Source organism: Gopherus flavomarginatus, chromosome 4 (assembly GCF_025201925.1).
Source record: "Gopherus flavomarginatus isolate rGopFla2 chromosome 4, rGopFla2.mat.asm, whole genome shotgun sequence".
Taxonomy (NCBI): domain Eukaryota; kingdom Metazoa; phylum Chordata; order Testudines; family Testudinidae; genus Gopherus; species Gopherus flavomarginatus.
The window spans coordinates 110,235,257-110,248,698 of record NC_066620.1 but is presented as its reverse complement, the minus strand read 5'-3'; the positions used below and the strand labels follow the sequence as shown (position 1 = coordinate 110,248,698).

The 13,442-nt window shown below is 43.0% G+C and overlaps 1 protein-coding gene across 1 annotated transcript in view; it reads right to left on the bottom strand.

Annotated features, from left to right (window-relative positions):
* The window catches only part of TXLNB (taxilin beta), a 57,571-nt gene that overhangs the window by 14,668 nt on the left and 29,461 nt on the right, over window positions 1–13,442 (bottom strand). Inside the window, exons 6-8 of the mRNA XM_050949645.1 lie at window positions 12,331–12,450; window positions 8,374–8,448; window positions 1,979–2,071 (exon numbers count right to left, since the gene is read on the bottom strand). Coding sequence (XP_050805602.1) covers window positions 1,979–2,071; window positions 8,374–8,448; window positions 12,331–12,450 — 288 coding nt within the window. The remainder of the gene's footprint in view (window positions 1–1,978; window positions 2,072–8,373; window positions 8,449–12,330; window positions 12,451–13,442) is intronic.

The window sequence follows — 13,442 nt, the reverse complement described above, 5'->3', positions numbered from 1 at the left end:
TAAGGAAGGAACTATCAGTTGCACACATACAAAATGGGAAATGACTGTCTAGGAAGGATTACTGCGGAAAGGGATCTGGGGGTCATAGTTGATCACAAGCTAAATATGAGTCAACAATGTAACGCTGTTGCAAAAAAAGCAAACATCATTCTGGGATGTATTAGCAGGAGCATTGTAAGTAAGACATGAGAAGTAATTCTTCCACTCTACTCCATGCTGATTAGGCCTCAGCTGGAGTATTGTGTCCAGTTCTGGGTGCCACATTTCAGGAAAGATGTGGACAAATTGGAGAAAGTCCAGAGAAGAGCAACAAAAATTATTATAGGTCTAGAAAACATGACCTATGAAGAAAGATTGAAAAAATTGGGTTTGTTTAGTCTGAAGAAGAGAAGACTGAGAAGGGACATGAGAACAGTTTTCAAGTACATAAAAGGGAGAAAAATTGTTCTTTTTAACCTCTAAGCATAGGACAAGAAGCAATGGGCTTAAACTGCAGCAAGGGCGGTTTAGGTTGGACATTAGGAAAAACTTCCTAACTGTCAGAGTGGTTAAGCACTGGAATAAAGTGTCTCAGGAGATTGTGGACTCTCCATCATTGGGGATTTTTAAGAGCAGGTTAGACAAACACCTGTCAGGGATGGTCTAGATAATACTTAGTCCTGCCTTGAGTGCAGGGACTGGACTAGATGACCTCTCAAGGTCCCTTCCAGTTCTATGATTCTATGAGGTACTGAGTGCTGCTAGCTCTTCCTGAAATTACTTGTCACCTCTTGGGATGACGGAAATGCTCACAGAAACAAAGCACCTCTTGATTGCATTATTAAATTCACAGTGAATTTTATGGTATTTGGCAGGGATTCTTTCTCCATCCTTATCAGTCTAAGATTTCCCCACTTGAGGTCCTGCTCAGGACTAGACTGTGCCTTCCTCTGCACAGGAGAGGAGAAGGAATGGGGATTCTTTCCCTTTGTGCACTCCTGCACTAGTCCAGACACGAACTCCTGAGCATGCTCCTGGAGTGCAAACCATCACAAAAGGGGCACGGGGAAGAGGTGGGACCACGCCCTGACCCTTTGCCCAGACTGCAGAGTTGGCTGGCTATGCTAAGGGGAGAAGGTGCGGTATGTGTCTCCCGAGGCACAACTCCTAATGGAGCACCTTCTGGGATGATCACTTCTGCACTGTTCTCAGTACAGGCCAACAGCTAAATACCACAATCTTCCCTTCAGTCTTTACTCAGACCTCATTCCTACTCAAGATAACTAGAGCTCTTCTCAATGAGGACCTCAGAATTTTGAGCCCCTGGAACATGAAAATTAAGGGCTAGATTCTCTCTTGTGTTGCACTTTGTGCAGTCATTTAAACCACCAGTGCAAAGTGTGGGGGGGACAACTCTGACTAGGTAGTGTTTTAAACTCTCTTGGCAGTGGGGTGAATGGCTGCATAAAGTGCAGGGCAACAATGAATTGTGCCTTAAATATTTACGCCAACACTAAACATTTTATGCCAATTCATAAATGGTATTGAATGGCCATCATATGAGCCATCAGGTTAGATTGTAAGTAGTTCATTGATTATTCTTTCACACAATTGTTATTTCTTTGCTGGAGAAGAGAGCAAAAGCTTTAACTTCCAGTGCTAAGACACAGTGGGCCAGATTCCAAACTAGTGTAAACTGGCATAAGGCTATTACATCAGCTGAGGAGTTGGTCCCATAAGTTTCTGTGAAGAGGAGGTTGTGGGTCTCTTTTTCTATTAAACATTATATGACATAAATCAGAAATGTACACAAAGTATCAAAGCAATATTGCAATATGTTTGGTCTTCCTGAGCCCATCTCACATCCCACTCAAACTTGGATTAGTTTGTTTCACCCAAGCGTACAGAAATGTCCCAATCCAAAGATAAATGATCACAAAGGAGAACCATGTATCAAAATGGAAAGTGTCAGATTTTAGAAATGATACATGCTACTCACTTTCTCCATCTCCTGTTTGAAACTGGCGAACACCTCATTGCTTTTTGTCAGTGTTTTCTGAAATTCTTCAAACCTTTCAGAATAGAGAGTAAGCTACATACACAGGAACAAACAGATCAGTTTCAGAAGTTCCATGTGGGCAAACTGAATGAATATACACCTTATTTTAATGCTAATTAAATGAAAAGGGAACGACAATGATTCAATAATAATCCTTTTGTGCTTGCAGAGCAGCTTTCAAAGCATCATATTAGTGAATTTAGCCTCACTACACCCTGATGAGGTTGGGAACTATATTATCCCTATATTAGAGAGTAATAAAATGAGGAAGAGCAGAAAGATTGAGGCCAATATTTTCAAAAGTATGTGGGAACTGTGAGTGTTCAGCTTTCTGAATATCAGGCTCAAAGTGGCATGTGGGTACCCCAAAATTGGAAGAACTCCAAATAAGTAGATACTTCAAAAATGTTGACCTACTTGGCTTTTCTAAGGGCCACTGGGCAGAGAGTAGTAAAACTTAGTAAAGAACCCGAGGGCTCAGAGTCCTAACTGTGATGTCTTCCAAAATGCCAAGTGTGGCCTGGGCAGTTTAAGAAGCATTTGTAACAAAGGCATAGTAGACCTGTGTCAGCTGGGAACCTCAGTTGGCAGCGGCTTGTCCCAAAGTGACATATTTCCTGCCCATTTCTGTCTTTTCCGTCCCTTCTTTTATCTGACTTCCCTATTTTTATCCATGTGTTTGTGTCTCCTCCTTCACTCTCCTCCACTGATCTCGCTTTCTATCCTCTCTCCCAATTGTTCTTGCTTCTTTTTCTCTCTACCCTTTTGCTATTTTAAATCTTTTCCCTTTCTCTCCTTTCCTTTTTACCCTTCCTTTTTACTTTATTCCGAGTCTTGTTTCTTGTCCTTGTCATTGTGTGCTCATTTTATTTATTTCTGCTTTCCTCCCTACACCTTTATGTTGTCTGGTTGCTTTCCCCCTTCCTGCACCACCTAGCTGGGCTCCTCTCACTACTCAACTCCCTGATCCCATCTGCTGTGCCACTTCACAGGGAAGCAACAGAGTGAATTGAGAAGGAATCTAGTCAGCTTTACTTTGTAGTTTGTACATGAAGTGGAGCTGCAGGCAGGGCCAGCAAAAGCAGAGTAACAAGGTCTCTTGTCAATTTCACTTTGCTGTTCACACATGAGGCCCAGCAACAAAGCAGGAGAAAAGTGCTATTTCAATGTGCCAGCAGTTAGGGTCCATATTTCATTATTAATCTGCTTTTACTACCCTTGAAAAAGTACACCTGAAATTAGTAACGCCACATTTTTTAGAGCTGGCCTCTGACTTTGCCGGTATGTCTACACTGCAGTGTAGGCCCAGGGTTTGAACTCAGATTTAACTCTAGCACCACTTCTGCCAAATACAAATCACAGTAATCCAGGGCTTGGAATCAGGGTCCTAGAATCCTACGGGGGTGAAGGGTCTGAGCCTGAGTCAAGCTGGGACCCAGAGTTCTAGGCCTATTGCTCTGCAGTATAGACAGCCCTACTGGACTCATGCTCTGGGAGTCTACCAAAAGTATCCCACAATCCCATGGACTGATTTTCTTTGTCCTCTAGACAGTAAATTGGTGGACAGTCAAGTATTCCCACACTGCACCAAGAACAGAGGGCTAGAGCAGCCCCATTTTGGGACGGTGCTAGTAAGTCTCGGTTTTGGGTGGTTGGACTCAGGCCCACATAATGCAGTGTAGATTCTAGACTCCCAGGTTGGGACCCAGAATTCAACAATTCCTAAAATAGGGTTCAAGTTGAATGCAGATGCCCAGACCTAGGCATCTTTGTTAACCTAGGGTCTGCTAACTCAAGTTCTACTAATCCTGGGCTTACATTGCAGTGCAGACATACGTGTATGATTCAATTTCTGGGTGACCATCTTGGCTCAAACTTGTGAATCCAAAAATGGAGGTATCCCAAATCAGTAAACATTCTTGAAAATTTTGGCCTGTCTAAAGTTAATTTTCCTGTAAGAATTACGTAGGTTCTGTTCTCTTCCCCCTTTCCATAATGGGAAAGCAGTTTCCTACTAAAACTTCAAAGAAATACATGGCGTGAAAGATAAATTATATTTATCTACACTTCTGGACAAAAGAAAAGCAGATGATATTGAAATATTACATTCTGATTCCACAGGAATGTTCAGCCAACACAGTTCAACTATCCAGCTTGACAGCTCTTGTTAACAAAAGAGAGTTTGGCATAACATACAATTTCCAAGGCAGGGTGGTCCAATGTGCAACCTAAAGTTCAGAAGCAGCCTGCAGAATTTAAACGTGGCCAGAGGCTGACCTCTCCTGTACCTGCAGGGAGATGACTAAGTCAACTAACTAAAAGCTTTCGGTTTGGTTGGTGCCAACAACAAACAATTTCTACTTAGCTATCAAGGAAGAGATAAAACATAACCAAACACTATTTGTAGTTGTGTGCATTTAGTTTTGATTTTAAACCTATATAAAATTTATATTCAGATTACTTGTGGCTCTGGCAAGTGGTCATGGAGACCCTTAGTATTTGCAAATGTTTGATTTTTTTAATGACATAAGCTCCCACAATTCAAATGGGAACTGTGAGTCTTCTGAGTATCATGCCCTTGGGATCTGACGGATGGTTTAAGGATGGATGTCTACACTGCACAGTTAATCAAGGCTCTTACGTAGGTTTTCGCCTTAACTCTCCTACTGTCCACACCCAAAACCCTCTGACATGGGCTTGGAGGTGCTTTAAGCACAGGTTCGCTTACCTAGCTGGGATGCTCAGACTGGAACCCACTCACTTTACAGTGAAGATCAGGCAAAATCATACAAGTGCCAATAGTCTTCCAATGTCCTTCTCACAATTCCTCTCAAACGACAGACAAGTTCTCCTGCAATTGGCATAGTTGGCTGGGAAAGAATCCTAAAACATCTTGGCACAAAGAACCACAGGCTATGCCCCCAGACACACCCGGCTGAGTGCAGAAAACAGGGAGCACACAGTAACACGGGGAGGGCTGTGCAGTGGGGATGATTGCACCCCAGCTAAAGTAACGTGACTGGTCAAATTTAGGTGCCAGTCACTTGGGTTAATGATGCAGTGTAGACAGAGCTGTTAATCAGATGCTTAACAATACTAATACAGCTGTAACAATATGTACAGGGCACTAGACTGAGAGTCAGGAGACTTTGGTTTTAATCTTAGCTCTGCTGCTGTCTTGAGCAAGTCACTGTGCCTCTGTTTCCTTGCCACCCTTTGTCTTGTTTATTTAGATTATAAGCCCTTTAGGGTAGAGACTGTCTCTCACTAAGGGTAGATTGACACTTGAGCTGGGGGATGTAATTTCTAGCTTGGATAGATGTATGCAGCTAGCTTTGATCGAGCTAGCATGCCAAAAATGTACATGTAGCTACAGAGATGTGGGTGGTGAGACAGGCTAGCTGCCTGAAGTACAGTCCCACAAGGGACCCTAGGTACTCATTTGGGTGGCTAACCCCTCACACTGCTTGTGCTGCCTGAGCTATCCTTGGGTTTTTCGAGTTTGCTAGCTGGATCAGAACTAGCACATGTATATCTACCTCAGCTGGAACTCCCCCTCCCCACCCAGTTAGACTGTAGTCGTACTACACTATGGGATTGTACAGTGACTAGTACGGACGTTGGCTCAGGCCTCTACGCAGTACAGTAACATAAATAACAATCATTCATATTGTACCTGAGTACAGACATGTAATAAACAAGTAAATGTGTTCTATAGTGCTAGGGTACATGCAGTAAGAGTTGCCTCTCCCCAGGAGCATGTGCCAAATTCTCAGATTAGGGAGACAAAGACCACTATACTGCATCATGTGGTCCTATGGTTTCATTCAAATTCTGAGAGTGCACACCTGTGGTAAAAGAGGTATGAATTTGTAGGAATAGTGCTATATGAAACAGGTATTTTAACACCATATTGCTAATGAGGCTATTGAATGAGAAAAGAGCAATGTGTTAAATTAACACGTCCCCAGTGTGATAGTGGCCCTTCTCTAATCTTTGGTTGATGAATTACAGGAAGGACTCATTAGTTCATTGAATTTGCTATATTCACTTTGATTTTTTATAGTCAATTTGTTCTCTGACACAGAAAATAATATACATTAAAGGCCTCGGCTAACTTTTATCCTTCACTTTGTTTCAAAATACAAAGCTAAAAGAGCCAACAGAAGCGACACACCTGGAGAGGCTGTGTGTCATGCTGCTGAGTAGCACCACAGCCCCACCGTGGGCATGTTCTGTGAGCCAATGCCAAATGCCTTTAATCCTTTGGAGTGCAGAGTTCTCTGGCATAAGGAACACTGTACTGTTTAAGGGCCTGAGTCAGCAAAGTGCTAGCATCCTCAACTTCCGTTCAATTCAGTGAGAGTTGAGGGTGCACACACAGCACCTCACAGGATCTTCCCTAGAAAATGGAGTGCTGTCTCTCATATTATTATTGCACCATTCCCAATGGATGCAGTTGTCAAAGTAATGGAACTCCCACACCTGTGTCCCAATCCAGCAGAACACTTAAGCACATGCTTAATTTAAGCATGTGAGTAGTCCCATTAAAATCAGGGTCTCAACCCCCAACTAAGGAATTCCGAGAGAGGCTTGAGTGGATTCCTTTATTACCACTTGACATGCATGTTTAATATATTCTCTCATGTTCAATTTCATTAAACTGGCAAGTGAGGTCTGGCTGATAGACAAAACTCTTTCTAGCTGAACATAAAGGCTTAATTAAAAACACTCAAAGAAAATTGGGGACTGATTCCTCAGGAGGCCTGTGCAGTCCGATTGGAGAACCTATCAAATTGATGTCCATAAACGAATACGTTTATTTAATATTTTTCAGTTTCTTCTCTGCTTATTTTAACCTTTGAAAAACTGCATAAAGGACCATATCCTTCTCACCTTGTTGACTGATGGCTAGACTGTCACAGCTCTTACTTGGCTGCAGGGATGTTAGGTCACCTTACTTGGATTGTGAGTCTGACTACAGGAGTAGACCCGGCTTTACACACCCAGTGCTATACACTGTGAACAATTGGGCAGAGAGAAGGTGTGGAGTGGGAGGAGTCCTGGCTTTGCTTCCCCTTACTTGCAGGCCAGAATAGTTGGCAAAGTACAGAGCAGGGGATATGTACTCTATGAAAAGGGATAAATACCTTACTTCTCATCCAGAGGGAGTGAATTTTGATGTTCTGAGTCACAACGCCATCCCTGAGCTGCGCCTGGGAAGATGTTGCCCTTTACTGTGGGCAGAGTATAAAATTACGTTCTAGCCCATAAGTAGTCCCCAAGTCTCTGAGGCTCTGTCTACAACAGTTTTTCATAAAACTTCCCCCCATAGCTATAGCCTGTGCAATTTGCCTGGTGATTATAACAATGGAAGCTCACCAGTGCAGACGAAGTACTGAGCCATTGACAAGTATCATTGTCACGGTTTTCACCACTGTGTTTGGCAGACCTGTTCTGAGCTCTCCAGGGGTCTCCAGCAAGCACTCTGAGGACCACCAGCATTTAACAGTGAATTCTCTCTGGGCTATAGAGTACTATAGGCTGGTTTAAAAATTCTACTAAATGGAGGTAATTCTCATTTAAACCCTAAAAGAAGATCATTCTCTATGAATATTTCCATTAGGTATTTCCATAAGGCTAGGCAAATCTATTGCTGTTTTCTCTTTTTGGTATATACATCTTATGTGCCCACATTTCGGGTCTGGTATTGTGTCATTCTGTGTGATGAAGTGACTGTTGTATGTTTTTGTATTAGTTGTATGTTATTTGGCTGCCATTGCATTTCACTCCAGCCTCATCTGTGTGATAATTTGTGTAATAAATTTCATTTTAATGTAGTTTTCAAACTCTGTTTTATGTCCTGTTGAGCAGAAAGCACAAAAGGCCCATTTGTATGAGCACTCTGTGCTTGGAACTCCCATGGAAGTTAATAAGAATTCTGCATTCAGGCCTGATTCCAGCAAAACACTTAAGGACGTGCTTAACAACTGACTTCACTGCGACTTATGTGCTTAAAGTTAAGTATGTGCTTCAGTGCTTTGCTGGACTGGAGCCTCAGAGGGCGTGTAGGTCTCGGCTGAGAAGAGTTATGGTGAGTATAGCGGTATGGGCATCCAACAGTATTACAGCATAGAGATTTGTGGCTCAGTATTGTATGCACATGCAAACCCTCCAGTGTGGTGCACTGTTCTACTACGTGCATGAATATAGCCTGATTCCATTAGTACAGTGGAGGCTTAGGGAGAATACATACAAAGCTTTTGGAATACTTTACCTGGAATGTGGTGCGCGGACTAAAAATGAGCAAAGGCACACCATGCAATCAACTTCACCTGGGCCTGTAGTACGGTCTCCTGTTCCTTCAGCATTTTTGCCTGGAGCTTCCATTCTGCAGCTTGAGTCAGTAGCTGTGTTTAAAGCAATAGAGAGAAAATTTATGTCTCTCAGGGATGTGAATAATCATAGAATATCAGGGTTGGAAGGGACCTCAGGAGGCCATCCAGTCCAATTCCCTGCTCCAATTGGAGCAGGACCAATCCCCAGACAGATTTTTGCCCCAGATCCCTAACTGGCCCCCTGAGTTTAGCAGGCCAATGCTCAAACCACTGAGCTATCCTTCCCCCCATAGGCCATTGAAGCCGTTTGCTAACACATTCTCAGGTTGTGCTAACCACTAAAGAAGCACACATAATACTAAATGTTACATTTTTACTAGAGGATCACACTCTTCATTCCTTCTATAGGCTAAGCTGTACAGCCCACGAGAGAGAGCAGTGTCTGAAGGGGCTGCGGGTGCTGTGTCAGCATCAGCACGGGCTGCCAGAGCGATTCCGCCACCTGCAGCACCAAGTGGACACTGGTTTTCCTCTCACAGTAGAAATCAGGCTTTTCCACTTTCACCAAGATAATTAGGGCTCTGCTCATTGATACCTAGAACACTTCTGGGAGTTTTGGAATTGATCGGATGAAGTGTTCAAACGTTATTGTGTTACAGACAAACTCCAGTAAGCTGAGTGTGGGGCCTGCAGGCTCGGTCAGTTAGACAATTAATTTTTATTAGGTGACTAACTTGTTTTCTCAATTGGTACTTATATTAAATAAATCCTGGCCCTGCTGTCTGACCTCAATAGCTGGGCTGAGTGCTCAAGATTTTGGGGGAAGTTAGAGCAGTAGGAATCCACTGGAGAAACCTGCTTCATAATACTGCATGCCACATTTGCTCAAAGCACTGGTGCTTCGAATTTCAGGGTTTGTTTAATATTCAGAGCACTTTTTAAAAATGTCACTACACAAATGTCCCTCATAAGAATATAAGAACGGCTGTACTGGGTCAGACCAAAGGTCCATCTAGCCCAGTATCCTGTCAACCTATAGTGGCCAATGCGAGGTGCCCCAGAGGGAGTGAACTTAACAGGTAATGATCAAGTGATCTCTCTCCTGCCATCCATCTCCACCCTCTGACAAACAGAGCCTAGGGACCCATTCCTTACCCATTCTGGCTAATAGCCATTAATGGACTTAACCTCCATGAATTTATCCTGTTCTCTTTTAAACGCTGTTATAGTCCTAGTCTTCACAACCTCCTCAGGCAAGGAGTTCCACAAGTTGACTATGAACTGTATGAAGAAGAACTTCCTTTTATTTGTTTTAAACCTGCTGCCCATTAATTTCATTTCGTGACCCTTAGTTTTTGTATTATGGGAATAAGTAAATAACTTTTCCTTATCTACTTTCTCCACATCACTCATGATTTTATATACCTCTATCATATCCCCCCTTAGTCTCCTCTTTTCCAAGCTGAAGAGTCCTAGCCTCTTTAATTTCTCCTCATATGGGACCCGTTCCAAACCCCTAATAATTTTCGTTGCCCTTCTCTGAACCTTTTCTAGTGCCAGTATATCTTTTTTGAGATGAGGTGACCACATCTGTATGCAGTATTCAAGATGTGGGCGTACCATCAATTTATATAAGGGCAATAATATACTCTCTGTCTTATTCTCTATCCCCTTTTTAATGATTCCTAACATCCTGTTTGCTTTTTCGACTGCCTCTGCACACTGTGTGGACATCTTCAGAGAACTATCCATGATGATCCCAAGGTCTTTTTCCTGACTCGTTGTAGCTAAATTAGCCCCCATCATATTGTATGTATAATTGGGGTTATTTTTTCCAATGTGCATTACTTTACATTTATTCACATTAAATTTCATTTGCCATTTTGTTGCGCACTTAGTTTTGTGAGATCTTTTTGAAGTTCTTCACAGTCTGCTTTGGTCTTAACTGTCTTGAGCAGTTTGGTATCATCTGCAAACTTTGCCATCTCACTTTTTACCCCTTTCTCTAGTTCATTTAAGAATAAGTTGAATAGGATTGGTCCTAGGACAGACCCTTGGGGAACACCACTAGTTACACCTCCTTGTACATTTTTGTAGACCCCGCAGCTCTTGCTGAGTGAGGTAAAGAGGTTTTGTGCTGGGGCAAGTAAACCATTTATGGTGTTGAAGTTAAGACAAAAATTATAATTCAAAGACTAACTGGCTAACTATAAGAATAAAAACACTTTGTTAAAAATAACTTGAAAAAGCTAAAAACCTAAGGCAAAACTGATGGGGAGAGCTCTGCAAACTGGTACATAGAGCGTTGTAAGATAGTTCTGTCCCTGAAAGACGTTTCCAGAAAGTGCTGTCTGTGATTGAAGTTTGCCCTTCTATACTACTGAGCTCATCCTAAGAGGGCTGCATTATAAATGCCTTAATTAGATATATTTTAATAGCATGGTGCCTTGAACTCAGTAGTGTGCAATATGATTCAGGTGGAGGACAAGTATAGTCCTGCAGCCTGGATACAGGACTGTGAATGATGAATTCCAGTGTACCAAACCTACTCTGACACTGACTCATTACATGGCTTTGGGCCAGTCACTCATAGACGCCGGCTTCTTCTGGGCCGGAGGGTGTGTGCGTTCAAACCCTCACTCCACCCCAGACCATACCTCCACCAACCCCTTCCCCCAAACCCCCACCCCCATCCTGTCTCTTCCCGCCCCCACTCCAACCCAGGCCCTGCACCCATCCCATCCCTTCCCCCAAGCTCCCAGGCCCGCCTGCCCAGTTCCGCCCCCTCCCCACAGCGTGCCCCATCCCCACTCCTCCCCCTCCCTCTCAGAGTCTGCAGCATGCCGTGAAACAGCTAATTGTGGTGGGCGGTAGGCGCTGGGAGGGAGAGGGAGGCGCTGATCGGCGGGGCAGAAGGTGAGCAGGAGATGCTGGGGCGAGGGAGAAGCTGGCTGCTTGTGGGTGCTAAACAACCACTAATTTTTTTCTGTGGGTGCTCCAGGGCTGGAGCACCCATGGAGTCAGTGCCTATATAGTCGCTTAACATCTTTGACTGAGTTTGGGCTGTATTATTACCAAGTGGTAATAATATGTACTTGTCTACCTCAAAGGCAGGCTGCAAGCATTAATTCAGTTAATGTTCATAAAATTATGTAAGCATAAACATGTATTATTATATGCCCATTCCTTTATAATTTTATAGCTAATTAAACCATTTCTTGAGCTTACTTTTTCATAAGTGCTAGTCATACAGGAGAATTGCAAAGAAAATTCCCCTCTTCTGAAAACCATGTACAAAGAATGTTGATTTTTCACTATTTCATGAAAAAATGGAAATAACAGAAATAGGTCCATATAGTCTGGCTAAAATGCTTTTGGAGAAGGGTTTTCTAGACAGAGTCAGCAGAGGTGACAACTCTGGGGCTCACATTCTGAGAGGGACAGCACTTCTAGGGCTTCCACTTTCAGCACCTGTTGATTTCACTACTGGATGATACACTCAAAACTCCTTCATTGGCCTTTCTGCTCGCCACTGCCTGCAACCTCTACAGGAGACACCCTCTACTCTTTCAGATGAGCAGCTGGGACCAACTGGAATTCAGGTACATTCAGTGGGGTCATCAGAGCCATATGGGGAAACGTCTTTGGCAGGGATTGATGGGGATTGGTGCTTTAGGACTGGTAGCATGATCTGGCTCCATGACTGATGAATTAGCCATGCACTAAGAAAAGGTGGCAATCTGGCAGCCCTGGAGACTGCATTCCTGTATCTATAGTACAGTCACACCAAAGGCAAGAGCCGTGACAGTTTCCCTCACACTGCCCTGTCACTCTATCACACTCAGACCTGCAGAGCCAATTATAGTGGTGAAACGGTATTCAGGGATGATTTGGGCCCACCTTTTATCTAAAGACAGACAGACAAATGAGCAGACAGATTAGATAGATAAGTACATATTCCTTTTCTCGTTCATGTCGCTCCTCTGCTTCTTTCATCATTTCCTGTGACTGCTCCAACTTGGCATCCACCAGTTTCTGTTGAAGTTCTCTGTGCTTAAATATTTTATCAAGTTGCTGCAAGAAAACAAATTCTGCTGTGCTGAAATTGCAGATGTAGTGACATGTACAAACCTGCATGCTCACACACGTATGGCTGCCTATTAGAACAAGCATAAAGGCCAAAATACTGCAAATGGATAGAGCCCAGCAAATCCATGGATATCTACTTTACATCTGCGGGTGTGGATGCAGATGCAGTTGTATTGCTTACCATCTTTGTAGATCACCTATTGGATGCAGATCCAATTTTTGTATCTGAGAAGGGCTCTACAAATGGAAACCCCAAATATTCCCAGCCTATTGCTTGTCCTAAGAACAAATTGTACCAGAATTGTACCAGAATTTTCTCTAGAAGTGAAACCAAGTTTGTATTAGTTTAAATTTATAATAACAAAAAAGTCCTGGGGACCTTTTCCAGTACTGTGCATTGGAATGTACATTATCCACATATAAACTCATTAGTATAATCAAAAATATTACTCATATCTCAAATGATTGCTCATTAGATGAGGAATATGCATAACACAGTTTATTGGTGCTGTTAACTGGTTAAGATTTTGACAGATGGAGCATATTAAATTCAAACTTAAAAGCCAATTGATCCTATAAAGTGAAAACAGAGATTTTAGGCCCCAACCCTGCAAATAGCTCAGTGTGGGTGCAGGGATTCATCTGGACAGAGCTCTAAACAGGATCGGACCCTTTGGGCTTCAGTCTGCAAGGTGCAGAGCATTCTGGCCTGACACAACAAAGTACTTGAGGACATGCTTAAGTTTAAGCATATGGGCTGTCTTGCTGAGGCAATGGGACTACACACACACATGTAAAGTTCAGCGTGTGCTTCAGTACTTTACTGGCTCAGGCTAGAGTGCTCAGCACTTTGTGGGGTTGAGCCCTTATTGGCCATTGTTTCCTCCTGGTAATTACTTATGTTTTAGCTCAACCACATAACATGGGTTTGATGCAGAAATTACTGGGTGAAATATACAGGAGGTCAGACTAGATAA